This window comes from Schistocerca nitens, chromosome 1 (genome assembly GCF_023898315.1).
Source record: "Schistocerca nitens isolate TAMUIC-IGC-003100 chromosome 1, iqSchNite1.1, whole genome shotgun sequence".
Lineage (NCBI taxonomy): Eukaryota > Metazoa > Arthropoda > Insecta > Orthoptera > Acrididae > Schistocerca > Schistocerca nitens.
Genome location: NC_064614.1, coordinates 197,881,474 through 197,896,711, shown reverse-complemented (window position 1 = coordinate 197,896,711; position 15,238 = coordinate 197,881,474). Strand labels below are relative to the sequence as shown.

Here is a 15,238-nt window from a genome sequence, read left to right as displayed (position 1 = left end):
TTTGAATAAATGGCATTATTAAGATAAATCTTTTAGTAATTTATCTGCACAGAACACATTATCGTATTTTACATTAACTTATATGGGATAAATTGATTCTCTTACAGAGTGTTTCACGCTATGAGTAAGATTCTGGAACAAATTATGCTCGCTGTGCAAGGTTCCACAATTACCTTTCTTAAGAGCTTTTGTGATACAAAAGTTAAATAATGTATCTGTGATAACATTCTCGTTAAAAACATTGACCTGATGTTTCAAATGTTTTATGAGAATACTCATAAATCTCATCAAACAATTAATACATCTTCAGATTAAAATATTTCCAAGCTCTTTTCCTCAGTTATTTTCATAGCCAAGGAGGAGCCTGAAAACAAATTGTATTCTAATACCATAAATGTTACTTTCTGCTTGGTGAAGTGGATGAAATATAATAATTAAGAATTTATTCAAATGTCAATTCATACATAAATATAATATCTACAGCTTTAAAAAGAAATACGCACACATAGAGAAAGGCTAATAGGTCTTTTATACAAATACTGAATACTTATCTTTATTTTAGCAATAAATATTTTTACAAAATGTTCAATACTTTTATTTATCTTAAAAGATGATAGGGCATAATTTCTTAACAGGGTGTCACACAACACCCAAGCAACTTCTGTTGGAAATCAAGATGCAACTGCGACAGATGTTGCAGCTTTTTTTGCCTGTGGCTGTAACAGAGAAGATTTTATATGAACGTGACATATCTTCAGTACTTTGAAAAAAAGTTCACTAAAACTGAAGTAGTTATTAAATTTACAACTACAAAATCATTGTTCGTCAAAATAATATTCCCATTTACAATAATTGTTAAAATGATTAATAATTAAAATACAATCTTCTGTGTAGTAAAAAATACAGGTAATGTGGAAAAACTGAAGTAAAAAAGAATTCTTGGACTTAAGTGATGAAGATACATCTAAGACTAAATTAACTGATACTAATGATTTTAATGAGTATAAGATGTAGAGAAATGACAAACACACACAGAGAAACAAGAAAGGCATGAGGTAGCTTCTAAAGTATTACTGGGATTAACGTTACGTAAAGGATAACTCCAAGTCCAATGGGAATCTGCCGAGGAGATCCGCTGAGAGACTTGCTGTGCTCTGACACGGACTCGAGTGTCTAAGAACAATATAACAGCTGCAGAGAGGTCTGTGGTTCGATCCCTACGAGAAGATCCTGATATTGTGATTTTACCAGTGGATAAGGGAAATGTGACTGTTATCCTCTCAACGTCAATGTATCTGAGCAAGATGCACCAGCTTTTGGACGACTCTGCATACTAAATAAGGACCCCACAGCCAAAATTCAGCGAAAAACTTTGGAGCTCCTCAAAAACAGCATGATCTCCAATGTGGCTGCTAAGAGACTATGTACACAGGTGCCCGTACCTCCCAGGCTATACGGATTGCCCAAAATTCACAAAGATAATGTGTCACTGCGGCCTATTGAGAGTAATATCGGGGCACCAACGTATAATCTCGCGAAACATCTGGCAGCGCACCTGAGCCCTTTAGTAGGAAAGTGTGAGCATCATGTCTGTAACTCACAAGACTTTATTCGTCGGCTCAAGAACTTACGACTCGCACCATCAGATATACTCGTGAGTTTTGACATAGTCTCACTTTTTACTCGAGTACCTTTGCAGGAATCATTGTTGCTCATTAGCGAGAAGCTGGATGGGGAACTTTTAGACTTATTCCAACATGTGCTCACCTCAAATTTAATGGACAATACTTTGAACAGACTGACGGCGTCGCAATGGGTAGTCCCCTGTCATCCGTTGTGGCTAATCTTTTCATGGAAGACTTCGAGGAGAGAGCACTCCAGACGTCGGATATGAAACCTACATGTTTCTGGCGATATGTGGACGACACCTTTGTTATCTGGCCTCACGGCATTGCATCGCTGAATGTTTTTCTTGAGCATCTTAAATCGCTTCATCCCAACATCAAGTTCACTATGGAGATGATGAAAGACAGTGAACTTCCATTCCTGGACGTGTTGGTAGGGAGAAAAGAAGATGGCACATTAGGTCACGCAGTGTACCGTAAACCGATGCACACGGACTTATACTTACAGGCCACCAGCTGTCACCATCCTTCGCAACGAAGTGGCGTACTGAGGACATTGGTTCACAGAGCACGAGCCATATCAGACTCAGACAGCTTATCCAATGAGCTACTTCATCTGCGTACAACTTTCCAACAAAATGGATACTCCGAACGGGAGATTTGGCGTGCCTTACAACCGAAGCGGGTTACCCAATGTGAGGAAGTGGAAGAAGGCGAAGAACAAAGGGGAATGGTCATTTGCCATACATCGGCGGTGTCTCTTCAAAAATAGGAAGATTATTGAAGAGGCATAAAGTTAAATGTGTCTTTCATCCGCCGGCAAAACTCAGAGCTCTCTTGGGCTCACCGAAGGACAGCCTTGGCCTAAGAAGACCCGGTGTTTACGAGATTCCTTGTAGCTGCAGCATGTCGTACATCGGACAAACTTGTCGAACTGTAGAGGAGAGATGCACTGAACACTGACGCTACACTCATCTGGAGCAACCAGAAAAGTCTGCAGTGGCCGAGCATTGTCTTAGTACAGGCCATTCTATGAATTATAAACATACAAAAATTCTCGCATCGATGAGTTCATACTGGGACTGTGTTATTAAGGAAGCAGTGGAAATACGTAGCTCGACAAATCTTGTAAACAGAGACACGGGCTTTCGAATTAGTACAGCTTGGGATCCAGCACTGGCCATATTGAAGTCGCTTCGAGCAGAGAGGAGTACTATTGGTCATAAGATGGATGACGATTCACAGGCAACATAAATATTCTGTTGACAATGGGAGGATAATCAAGGCGCCTAGGTGGATGCGCATTTTTGCTTGCGGCTTCCGACAGAGGTCGCTGGGGGCGGCCGATGACAGCGCAGAGTAACAGCGGCAGCCTCCGCGCTTGCGGCTTCCGACAGAGGTCGCTGGGGTGGCCGATAGCAGCGTAGAGCACCAGCAGCAGCCTCCGCGCGTGCGCCGAAGTCTTTGGTTCTTCATCCTGTAGGTGGCGTTGCTGTCCTTCCAGCTACCGGTTGATATCGTCGCTATTGGCCATCAAATTTGGCGCCTCCACGCATGCGCACTTCCTGCCTAAGACTGGCATAAATAGGGGGCTCTGGTCCTGCCGTAGAAGTGTGTTCGTCGCACCTGAAGATGTCGGCCAGTTGCGCTGAGAAAATATTGTGGAGCTTTCACTATGACATCCGACGTCTCGCCCGAGAACCATATATACAACATGTCCATCGGGAAAGCCTCAAGCAACATGTGAAATACATGTGGTTGAGCACACAGATCTTCAAATATTATTGGGGAGTAGTCAGATGCAATGATTACAGTGGTTAATATATATTTGTAAAGGCAACACAAAGCGAAAGAAGACAGTAAAAAATGGGAATTTTAGAAGGATGCTGTTTAAAGTTGAATTACATAAAGTTTGTAAGCAAACAAAAATTGGTTTAAAGTGCTCGAAGGAGATGAAAATATAGCCATAGTGAAAGGAAGTACAGCCCTGCAAAAGTATAGAGAAACGTAACTGGTACAAAATCCTTGAAACTGGGGCATGAAAGGAAGTGGGTAAGGTCGGAGGAGGGAGGAGTGTACAGAATGTGGCCACAGGTTGGTCTACTTTGCTCTTGGCCACAGTTTGGCGGTGGCTGTCCAGCCTCGTGAATAGCTGACTGGTAGTCTTAACAAGCTGTGCAATAACTGTAGCAGATGAAAGTAGACCACCCCATGGCACAACATGCAGCCGAACATAACATGAATTCAATGGCTGTTCACAATTGAGTGCAGCTGTCAGTGTAAAAATTTCAACACCCCCTCTTTGAGGTGGTGGTAAGATCATATATTTACATTAGGTGCTAGTGAAAATATATCCTCATGAAACCATAGAGCAAACTGCATGCAAAAATGCTACAGTTCTGAGAGCCCTTTGAAGTCCTATGCTATTGAACTGTCTTAACATATAATACCTCTACACTACTGTAGGTTGTACTGTCTTAGCTGGAAGGTGCAACTATTATGTGCTATAAAGAGAGGAAATATATCATTACGATATACTGTACATGTAATTCACAGGATTTATAACTTACTGACAATGCAATTACGATATAATTTGTTTTATGTGCCACTGCCATTATTTGAATCCCACTTTAAGATATTCTTTCTACAGCAACTACTTAGTTCCTTTAACCCCAACAAAAATTAAATAAACAGTTCTCCCATTTGGCACAGCTGAAAGTTAATTTTTAAACAATACAACACTCTTACTGAATCTTGCACCTCCATTTAATGTTTGTTCTCTAACCTTTCATATCTGCCATCTGAACTTATTTGTCCCTGACGGCAATGCTCCAATTAGTTTTTGTTTCTACCTTATTTTCACCCCTTACCACAGTACATGAGTTTTGGTTTAAATTTGAAATTTCAAACTTGAAGTCTCAAAAAACTTAAAACTGAAAAAAATGAAAAATTACCATGACATAAACATGAGATGGCAAGGAACGTTCTAGTAGCTCAGAGAGAAGAGACTGATGTACAGGAGAATCTGATCTTTCCACAGGTGTGAGCTTCAGTCGCGGCAGTGCAACAAGACCAGAGAGTAGAGGATATAAATTGTAGTCCAACGTACGAATACTGTCTGGTAGTATTCTTAACTGCAACTAAAGAAACAAACATAATAAGTATGTGCACAATTAATGTGGAAGTCACTAAAAGTTTTAGCATCATCAATCAGTCAGTGATTGTATACAGTGCAGTATGTAATGTAAGGGTAGATAACTGTGTCATGTAATTATTAACTAAGCTGCAACCACTATGCTGCTTTCTATATGACAACTAACAAGCTGTCTGTCTGCATGAATGCCCAGCAACAAACTGACGAAGAGACGGCTGGAGCTCCCAGTAGCTAAACATGGTGCCCAACACAGTGTGCTTCACTTCAATGACTGTTTTGCAGCCTGTATCATCTGGATCTTTCAACTAACACGAACTTTTCTTAATTGAACAGGGAACTCTCTCTGCAATATATCCTATGTTCCCATAATCCCACTGGCCTCAATTTACACTAGTCTCTGTCCTTCACCTGCCTATCCCACTCCCACTCCAGCACTACATAACTGATGTTCCACCAAGGCACCCACTAGTCTTTTTTTCCCCTTCTGTGCTTCTCTCTTTTTCCACTCATCTTTCCCGTCCTCCTCCTAAACCTCCCAACTGCACCTTGCAGCCCTATCCTGTCCTCTTCACATCCCTGCATGCTCCGACAAGCAACTCCATACATTCCACCATCCCATTCTGCGATCTCCTCTCATCCCATGCGGCCTCCTTATCCCCCAACACTGGATTACTGCTCCCATGAGGCACAGTTACAACTCATTCTGGCCACAGTTAACAGAGACAGTGGTCACGTGTATGTGAGTTGTGCTTGTGTGTGCATGTTTTCTACTTCAGAAGAAGGCCTTGTGGCCAAAAGCTAACACATATAATAGTCATGTCGTTGTGCCTGTCTGCAACTCAATGTCACCTCTATATGGTGAGCAGCAACCTATCCTTTTCATAATACTGTTGTTATTTAACGCTAAGCTTTCCGTAGTTCATTATTTACACAAAATGAGCTAATATTTTTGGTACCAGTCAATCAGCCATAAAATACAAAGAAAATGTAACTAATGTATATAAACTTCTGTTGGTACATAGAGCAACTGTAGTAACTGAAAATATGAAGAAATGCACTTTTACACTAGTATGTTTAAGTCTTAGTCCTGCTGTCACTCCGAAAGGTTGGTCTGATGCCATTTCTCATTCCTGTTAATTGGCAGTTATCTTCTTCATTTCAGCATAACTGCTGAATTCCATAGTGTCAATGATCTGCCTTATGCACTAATACTTAGGTCTGCCTGCCACTGTTATGACCCCCCCCCCCTTTCCCCTGCACCACCTCCCCTTCCATTATAATTTACAGCAACATTTAAAGTCATAATACATGCCTGTCTAGAGTCATGCACAGTGCAGGTTTCAGCTGGCCCAAAATATATCTCACAGACTGGCCCATGATTAGATTAGATTAGTTTTCGTTCCATAGATGCGTGCTGAGGAGATCCTCGTGGATGTGGGCCATGAGCTAGTCTTCAGCCCGTGATTTGGTTTAGACGCATTGATGACATTTATGCCATATGGACTCATGGTGAGGCTGACCTCTTCAAATTCCTGGAATCTCTAAATACATTCTTCCAATTAAACTTCATGTGGTCCTATTCCAAATCCCATGCCACTTTCCTTGACATTGATCCCTTCCTCACTGAAGGTCAACAACACTTCTGTTCACATTACACCTACTAACAAACAATGATGTTGATCTCATCCTCACTGAAGGTCAGCTAAAGATATCTGTTCACATTAGACCTACTAACAAACAACAATTCTTACATTTTGACAGCTGCCATCATCTCCATGTCAAACGTTCATTTTCATACAGCCTTGGCATTTGAGGTAAACATATTTCTGCAGATACACACTCTTTGCAGCAATACACCACCATTCTCACTTCAACCTTCACTGGATGTAAGTACCCCTCCAGCCTAGCTCAAAAGCATGTTTCCTGGGCCATCACATCCAATCCTGGTACTGCTGATCCCTCCAAAAAACAACTTAGCGATACTCCTCGTCACTCCCTACTATCCTGGTCTTGAATGTATTAATCAGCTATTTTGACAAGGCAATGACTTCCATCATGCCCTAAAATGAGGTTCATTCTGTATGAAATTTTGCCCATCACACCTGGAATAGCTTTTTGTCACCCTCCCAATCTCTACAATACCCTTGTCAGGCACTATGCTCATTTTGCAGCCTTCTCCCTACCCTATGGGCACTTACCCCTGTGACTGTCCCCAGAGCAGGACTTGCCCTATGCATTCCCATACCACCACCTATACCAGCCCTGCAAACTGGCAAAACATACTATCAAAGGGAGGGCCATCTGTGAAATGACATGTCATATACCAGCTGTTATTTAAACACTGTTTGGTCCTTTACATCAGCATGACTACCACCAAGCTATCAATTAGGATGATTGGGGATAAGCAGACGGTATACACTGGTAATAAACAATCTCATGTTGCAGAGTGTGACGGCTGTGACCTCAGTGCCATTTTGCCACACAAGCCATCTGGATTCTTCCTTCCCCAGACAACAGTTTCTTGAACTCCGCAGTTGGGAAGGGGCACTACAACATAGCCTTGGTTCTTGCCACCCATGTGGCATTAATTTATGTAAATTTCTTCAGTCTCAGCATTTCTTCACAGCAATTATTGCTTTCTTCACTCCCTTTTAGTTTTCTACATCTTTCATTTTCTGACCTGTCTATTTTTCGCTGTCCCTCTCCCACCTCTATCACATACAATTAACTTAGCTTTTCACTCCTATTAACTCCTGCATGATGTTTTAGCAGTAATCTCTGTATTGCATATACCCTCAGGTTTTCAAATCTTGTCTGGTACAGTCCCCAACAATCAGTCTTTCCTTGTAATCCCATATGGAAAGTCTCTCATGACCTACAGTTCTGGGCAACTTTTCCGAACCCGGTCCCTTTTCCTAAACCTTGCCAGCCCTTTTCCTTCACCCCTCTTTCTTCCTCTTCAACCCTTCTGCCAGAAAGAGGAGCCACTGGCTCTGAAAGCTAGCAAACTGTAATACCTTTTTTTACATGTGTGTTCTCCTTCCACAGCTTGGCGAGTAGATATTTTTTTATGTACCGAGTTACTTATATTTTCAAGATTATTTTTGCAGTATCATAACCAATATTTCTCAAGTCAACAACGTTTTTTCTCAACACATACTAATCGTACAGGGATGAATGAAGTATCATTATAAAGTTTTTTTAACAGGCTTCAGATATGCAGACCGATTTTGCACTAAACTAAATATTTTTGGAAAATTTCAACATACAAGACACTTTACTACCATAGGCTAAAGGGCATCATGGATACCAGCTTCATACCTGTATTTTAAGAAGCTAATGTATTAATCATGAATAAGAGACTCCCTTTTCAACAGTATTATGAAATGGGTAATTGCTGCTCACTATACAGCGGAGATGCTGAGTTACAGATAAGCACAACAAAAAGACTGTCAGACAGTGAGCAATGCCTTCAAGGAACACACACACACAGGTATTGTTAGTTCACACTGTAAAATCAAATGTGATTTTCTGAACGTTTGAAAACATGTTCTTTCCAGCTGTGACTAGTTTGAAATCATTTATGAAAAACAGGTTTTCTGAAAGCAAACTAAATGTGATCTATTTCTGTAATTTTTACAACAATCAACAACTGTGTAGACTATTGGAAAACAGTAAGTGAATGGAATTTTATAGTCCACATTCTTGAGATACCGACCAACTGCATATTAAGTTTCATGTTAAGTATATGTTTACTCCATGAAATATAAGACTCCAAACTTTAAATTATTTTCATGCTGCGATTTTTGTGCCCAACTTTGATTCAAATTATCTAGCAATGTTAGCCTGTGCTGGATAACCAAATATACTTCTCTCTCTCTCTCTCTTTTTTTTTTTTTTTGTTTTTTTGCTGTTAGAGCCATGGTCTTTCTAATGAGCCCAGTTTTGAAAGTTTTATATAACACAGTTTTTTGCAAAATCAGTTCGCAAATACCACATTTTTCGCAAAATCTTCAAATTAGCACTTCATTTGTTCACAGCTGGAGCATATTACATATATGAAACTTTATATTTGAGAACTTTGTGTTGTTAGGCTACATTTAGGCTCACATTTATCATACCTTTAGTCCCCGAGATACAGGAAGTCAAAAGTCTTTCGATTATATTTAAGAGAACACAAAGTTGTCCAATTTAATTTCTTTTAATGAAATATAGCCTTAGATGTAATAACTTAAAGTCAGAAACTCATGCTCGTCTTATACAAATCTGTGCATGGAGTCAAACAAGTGACAAGTGACTATATCCCAGTCAGTATTGCTTCGACGAACATTAAACTTTACCAATGTTTGTTGGTGACATGCAAATGTTCACATAAAATTTCAACGAGGTCCATGAAGGAAGAGGAGGGCAGGCCTACGTTAGCTGACATGGAATGACCCATCAGATATTCAGAGCATTGGACACATGATCTTGTCAGCCAATAGAAGCATCACTGTTAAGTAGCACGAACACACAAATATGAAAAGTTATAGGTTTAAATTAAATAATGGAAATTATTGATTTAAATTAATATACACAGATGCAGTATAGCTACAACAAAAGCTAAGTTTTCAGATATAATGTTGGCAATTTTTTGCTGTATGGTTTGGCAGGATCCTAAGAACACAGCTGAAGCTGCAGCAGCTGAATATTTCTGACAAGCATTATTATAAATTTCACTGCTGTCCATCGAACATTTTGTGGGTTAGCTGGCAGAATACAGGTTCCATTGAACACTTGCTGTTGATACTATTTCTTTAAATTCAAGCCACATCTGGTCTACACTTACATTATTAATTTGGAAGTAGTGGAGATTGTCTCTCGGGAAGGCATCAAGTCAATTTTTATTTGCTTTTATTTTTGGAGGATTTGGGGGTTACAATATTCACTTTCGCTATGACAACCATGTGTTAACTAATTCCTGTATCTGTTCTGATGTTCATTATTAGCTCAGGATTATTTGTTGCTAAGAGGTCAAGTGTGTTTTCACAACCATTTACTATTCACATGGTCTCATGAACTAACTACTCGAAATAATTTTCAGAGAATGCTTTACAATTTCGGATGATGTTTTATGCATACTTCCACAATAAAACATGTATTTTCACCAACATGTTGAGGGTAAATTAAAGTCACTGCAAATTATAATTGTATGAGTCGGATATGTGTCTGAAATTAAACTCAAGGTATCTTTGAATGTTTCCGCAATTGGATCATCTGAGTTGGGAGGTCAGTAAAAGGATCAAGTTATTATTTTATTCCAGTTGCCAAGAATGACCTCTACCAATAATAGCTCACAGGAACTATGAACTTCAATTCTGTTACAAGATAAACTACTACTAACAACAACAAACACATCACTGCTCACTGTGTTTAGCCTATTCTTTCAGAACACCATTAGGTTCTTCACAAAAAATATTTGTTGAATTTATCTCTGGCTTTAGCCAGCTTTCAGTGGCTATAATGATTTTAGCATCCGTGCTTTCTATTAGCACTTGGAGCCATGGTACTTCCCCAATACAGTAACGACAATTTACAAATTGTTATACCAATGGTTCCTATATCAATGTTCTTCCTGTGTTCGAACTGCACCCTTTGAGGCTGAAGCCCTTTTTGTGTATCTCCAAGACCATCTAACATAACAAACTGCCCGGTTCACACCACACAGTCCCTGCTAACCATGTAGCCTACTGCGTATAGTGGACTCCTGACCCATTCAGCAGAACCTGAAACCTAACCACCATATTCCAGTCCTCTAATTGGCATATCATACTCTATCAAAGCTCCACAGTAACTTCTGGACAGACGTTTATATGAAAATGACCATCAAGCAGGTGTACATGCAAATGAGTGGGGACTGCCAAACTGTGGACAAGAGCAAAGAACACCATCGAATGAGGGAAATGATTGCACATTGATTTCAATGGCTGCTTCACAACCTTTGCCATCTGGATCCTCCCCATCAACAACTGCTTTTCAAATATGAGAATAATCTGCAAATATTTTTTCCTGAAGTTAAGGACAAAAAAACTGGGGTGCACGGATTAATTGCAATAAAGCTGGTACTCTTCCATCTCCAGCAATAGATCTTGTTATACTATAGCACTACTGTGGCCTCAATGTGTGATGTGTCAGTGGCAGCATGTAAGAAGTGAAATAATTAGCATGTAAGAAGTGAAATAATTAACCAAATGCTACATTGCTTATTATGGCTACAAGTTCTCTTTTTGGCTCATACACTGCTAAGGAAAATCTTAAAATTCCTGAAGAAGCAGAGAAAAATGTAAACTGTGCAGTGGGAGGAAGTATGATGTGAGCAAGGGTTGTATTTGCAACTGGTGAAAAAACAAAATGTGCCTTCAAGAAACGAAAGATAATCACTGCGCATTTTACAGCCAGAAAGTAAATCATCTGGACCTCGAAAAAAGGCTCTGTGATTATGCAGATGAGAAGTGACAATACGGATGCCTGGTGCCTAATGAAATGTGCCAACTCAAAGCATTGACTTTTGCCAGAGAACAAGGCATCACCAGTTTCAAAGCACGATGAGGCTGGCTATTGAGATTTTTCAGTCAAAATGGCCATTGAAAACCACAAATTCACACCAAGTGGAAAAATCAAGTGGCCACATTTGTTGCAGACTTCTGAGTGCATGAAACGTGCAAGGACTCCATTCCATTACCACTGATGGAAAAATCCTTCAAAAAAAAAAAAGTGGTAATATAAATTCTCTGGACAGCACCGAGGATGGCACTCTATGGGAGGACAGCAATGACAACAACGATTCTTCTGGTAGGAGCGATGATGAAAATCATGATCAAAAGAATCATTATGTTATAATAATTTATTTGCAATATAACAAGGTGTGCTTCCTGCCAAATCAGGTTACTTTGGGAATTGCATATTCTGTCCATTGGCACCGGAGCAATCTCTCCTGGCGGTGGCCACTGTCTGGAATTCTGTACTGTGTCTGCTCCCAGGTCGTGTGGTTCGTGATATTTCAGGTGGTGGATGTTGTTCCCTCGCTTGTCAGTGAGCACTATAGTTGTCTCCCAAGAATGTAGTCACCACCTAGTTCGCCATAAGAGATTCGATCCAGTAATTACACCCCTGGTTGTCTGAGGTTCATTACCAGAGAAGGGAAAGGGAAGTTTTTCCACTGTTTCATTAGTAGTTCCAAAGCTGGATTCCATCCTGTTTCCTGGTTGATCAGTTTCTTCATCATCTTGATTTCAATAGATACAGTAATCACACTATCCTAAAATCTGGGGGTCAGAGTGAGGATCCTGGTTTTATCACAATTCATGGCAGTTCAAGTTCCAGGAGATTTTCTCCTACTGCTGATTCAGTGGACTATCATAGCTCGGTAAGTCTTTGGTGTTCTTTACACATTATGTCAACTGTTCTAGTGGTCTGAACGATGTAAGACATATCACATTCATATGGTATACAACATTTTCTTAACCCCAGATCATCTTTGACCATTCCACAGAGTGCCCCGATGTTTTTTTGTGGGCAGAACACACTCTGATTTTGTGTTTTTTCAAGATTCTGCTGATCTTAGCATGTACAGACCATGTTTGTGGTACTAACACTACCCCCCCCCCCCCTGTTCTTCTTCTTCTTCTTCTTCTTCTTCTTCTTCTTCTCCTCCTCCTCCTCCTCCTCCTCTTCTTCCTCCTCTTCCTCCATGACCACGTCCCATATTTATGCGTGGGTGGTGTCTGGTGTTCCTTATACCGTCCATTTCTAGTGGTGCTGTTCACTTCCGGACACACTCAATTTAATCAGTGAGAAATTTGATGGTGCTCTGCTGGACTTTTTCAAGCATATTTTAATATCAATTTACTTCCTACTATTTGGATGTCAATTTTATGAACAGACTGAAGGATTGTCAACAGTTAATCTCTTATCTCTGATAGTGGCAAATCTATTTATGGAGAGATTTGAGGATGAGGCACTTAGAACTGTTGCCTAGCAGGTATGTTGACGACACATTAGTCATTTGGCCACATGGCCAGAAAAGACTGGACGAGTTCCTTGACCATCTGAGCTCGAGACACCCCAACATTTAGTTCACAATGGAACTAGAGAATGATGGTCAGCTTCTATTCCTAGATGTCCTCGTGAAAAGAACGACAAACAGAACATGAGACCATAGTGTGTATAAGAAATCAACACACACTGACATATCTACACACTGACAGCTGCCATTATCCAGCACAGAAGAATGGGGTATTGAGGTGACTTGTACACTAAGCCAAGACACTATCCAACTCAGACAGCTTGGCAGCAGAGTTAGAACATCTACAGAAAGCGTTTACAGACAATGGGTACTAAAACGGGGAGATCCACTAAGCGCTATGATCCGCCATATGACCTGATATAATGGCAGGAGGAGGGAGAGGAGGAGGAGGAGGAGGAGAAGAAAAGACCAGGAGGGTAGCCTTTCTACCATATGCACAGTCTATATCTGTTGAGATCAGTAGGATTCTGAAAAACCACAAAATCATAAGTGCGTTCTGGCCACCAAACAAGATCAGGGCATTCCATGCAATGGACATAGATAATCTGGGGTTAAGAAAATCTGGTGTCTACCATACACCATGTGAATGTGGTATGTCTTACATTGGTCAGACCACCAGAACAGTTAACATTAGATGTAAAGAACACCGAAGACATACCAGGCTATGACAGGCCACTGAATCTGCAGTAGTAGAACATTTCTTGGAACTTGAACGTGCTATGAATCATTATAAAACCACGATCCTGGCTCATACCCACAGATTTCGGGAGAGTGTGATTACTGAATCTATCGAAATCCAAGATGACAGAGAAGTTGATCAATTGGGATGCAGGATACCAGCTCAGAATGGCATGGAATCTGACTTTGGAACTTCTAGAGAAACAATGGAATAAGGTTCCCTTCTCTTGTAATGAACCCCTGATGACCAGGGGTATAATTAACGGGATCAAATCTCTTATGGGACCTTAGGCAGCAGCTACCTCCTCAGGAGACAACTGTTGTGCTCACAGACAAGAGAAGGAATAACACCAAGCACCCAAAACCTCAAGCAGCATACAACCTAAGAGCAGACACAGTACAGAACTACAGATGGCGGCCACCGACACCAGAGGTTACTGTGGCATCTACAAACAGAATATGAAACTCCCACAGCAGGCTGATTTGATCAGTTGCCAACAGAATGATGAATGTCCGCAGCGTGTTGATAGTGCTAAGAACGTGCCTAGTGGGTGTGGACCAAGCACAGAAACCCTTGGCACAGCTGTCACCAGGCAAAACAATGGAAACGGGCACAGGTGGAAAACAGAACGCATAGAGACAAATAGCACTGCTAGAAACCATTGCAGCAGGCAAGGATGGTGTAGGGAACACCAAGCATAAGTATGGGACACGATCAGTTCGTTGGCCAGTTGCAGGAAACACCCGATGAAGATGCCAACGCCAAGTTACGACGTCGAAATATCGTGTGGGGAAGATGCAGGCTACTGGCAGTACATCTGATTCCAAGAGGTCCCACTGTATGGCCTTGGCAAGCTAAGAAATTACAAAATGAATAAAACTTAAATTTTTTTGCCCCCCTCCCCCCATCCTCTTTCCTTAAAATTATGGTTTGCAGATTATTCGATTGTGTCAATTATTCGCGTATATACTGTATGTAGATGGAAGTTACTCTTACCCTGTACCCTGTACCCTTTGACCCTGCAATTTTCCTGGTCTCAATTTCTGCTAGTCCCTGGTACCACCACCACCACCACCACCACCACCACATCCTGTTCCCCACCCCCCTCTCGTTACTCCACATGTATCACTTCTCTCACTTTAAACTCACACTGGTGTGCAGAAACTGCATAAATTTATTGTAAGCACAAATAAATATTAAATTGTAAGACTTAACAATAATATTTATTTAACAACTGGTGGAGCAGTAACACCTAACACAACCGTGCCACAAAAATAAATTACAAAATACAGTAGCATCAACGACTTTTACAAATTCATAAAGGAGGAAAATGATAAGAGATAAACACAGTGATTATATATATATATATATATATAAAAAGAAAGATGATGAGACTTACCAAACAAAAGCGCTGGCAGGTCGATAGACACACAAACAAACACAAATATACACACAAAATTCAAGCTTTCGCAACAAACTGTTGCCTCATCAGGAAAGAGGGAAGGAGAGGGAAAGACGAAAGGATGTGGGTTTTAAGGGAGAGGGTAAGGAGTCATTCCAATCCCGGGAGCGGAAAGACTTACCTTAGGGGGAAAAAAGGGACAGGTATACACTCGCACACACACACATCCTTTCGTCTTTCCCTCTCCTTCCCTCTTTCCTGATGAGGCAACAGTTTGTTGCGAAAGCTTGAATTTTGTATGTATATTTGTGTT

General features: G+C 40.6%; 1 protein-coding gene across 2 annotated transcripts in view; it reads right to left on the bottom strand.

The window, feature by feature from the left end:
* Positions 1-526: 526 nt before the first annotated feature.
* LOC126245504 (trafficking protein particle complex subunit 11) overlaps positions 527-15,238 on the bottom strand; it is a 106,110-nt gene continuing 91,398 nt past the window's right edge. For both annotated transcript variants that reach the window (XM_049948320.1, XM_049948321.1), the window contains exons 19-20: positions 4,580-4,765; positions 527-716 (exon numbers count right to left, since the gene is read on the bottom strand). In XM_049948320.1, coding sequence (XP_049804277.1) covers positions 672-716; positions 4,580-4,765 — 231 coding nt within the window. In that variant the 3' untranslated portion in view covers positions 527-671. The remainder of the gene's footprint in view (positions 717-4,579; positions 4,766-15,238) is intronic.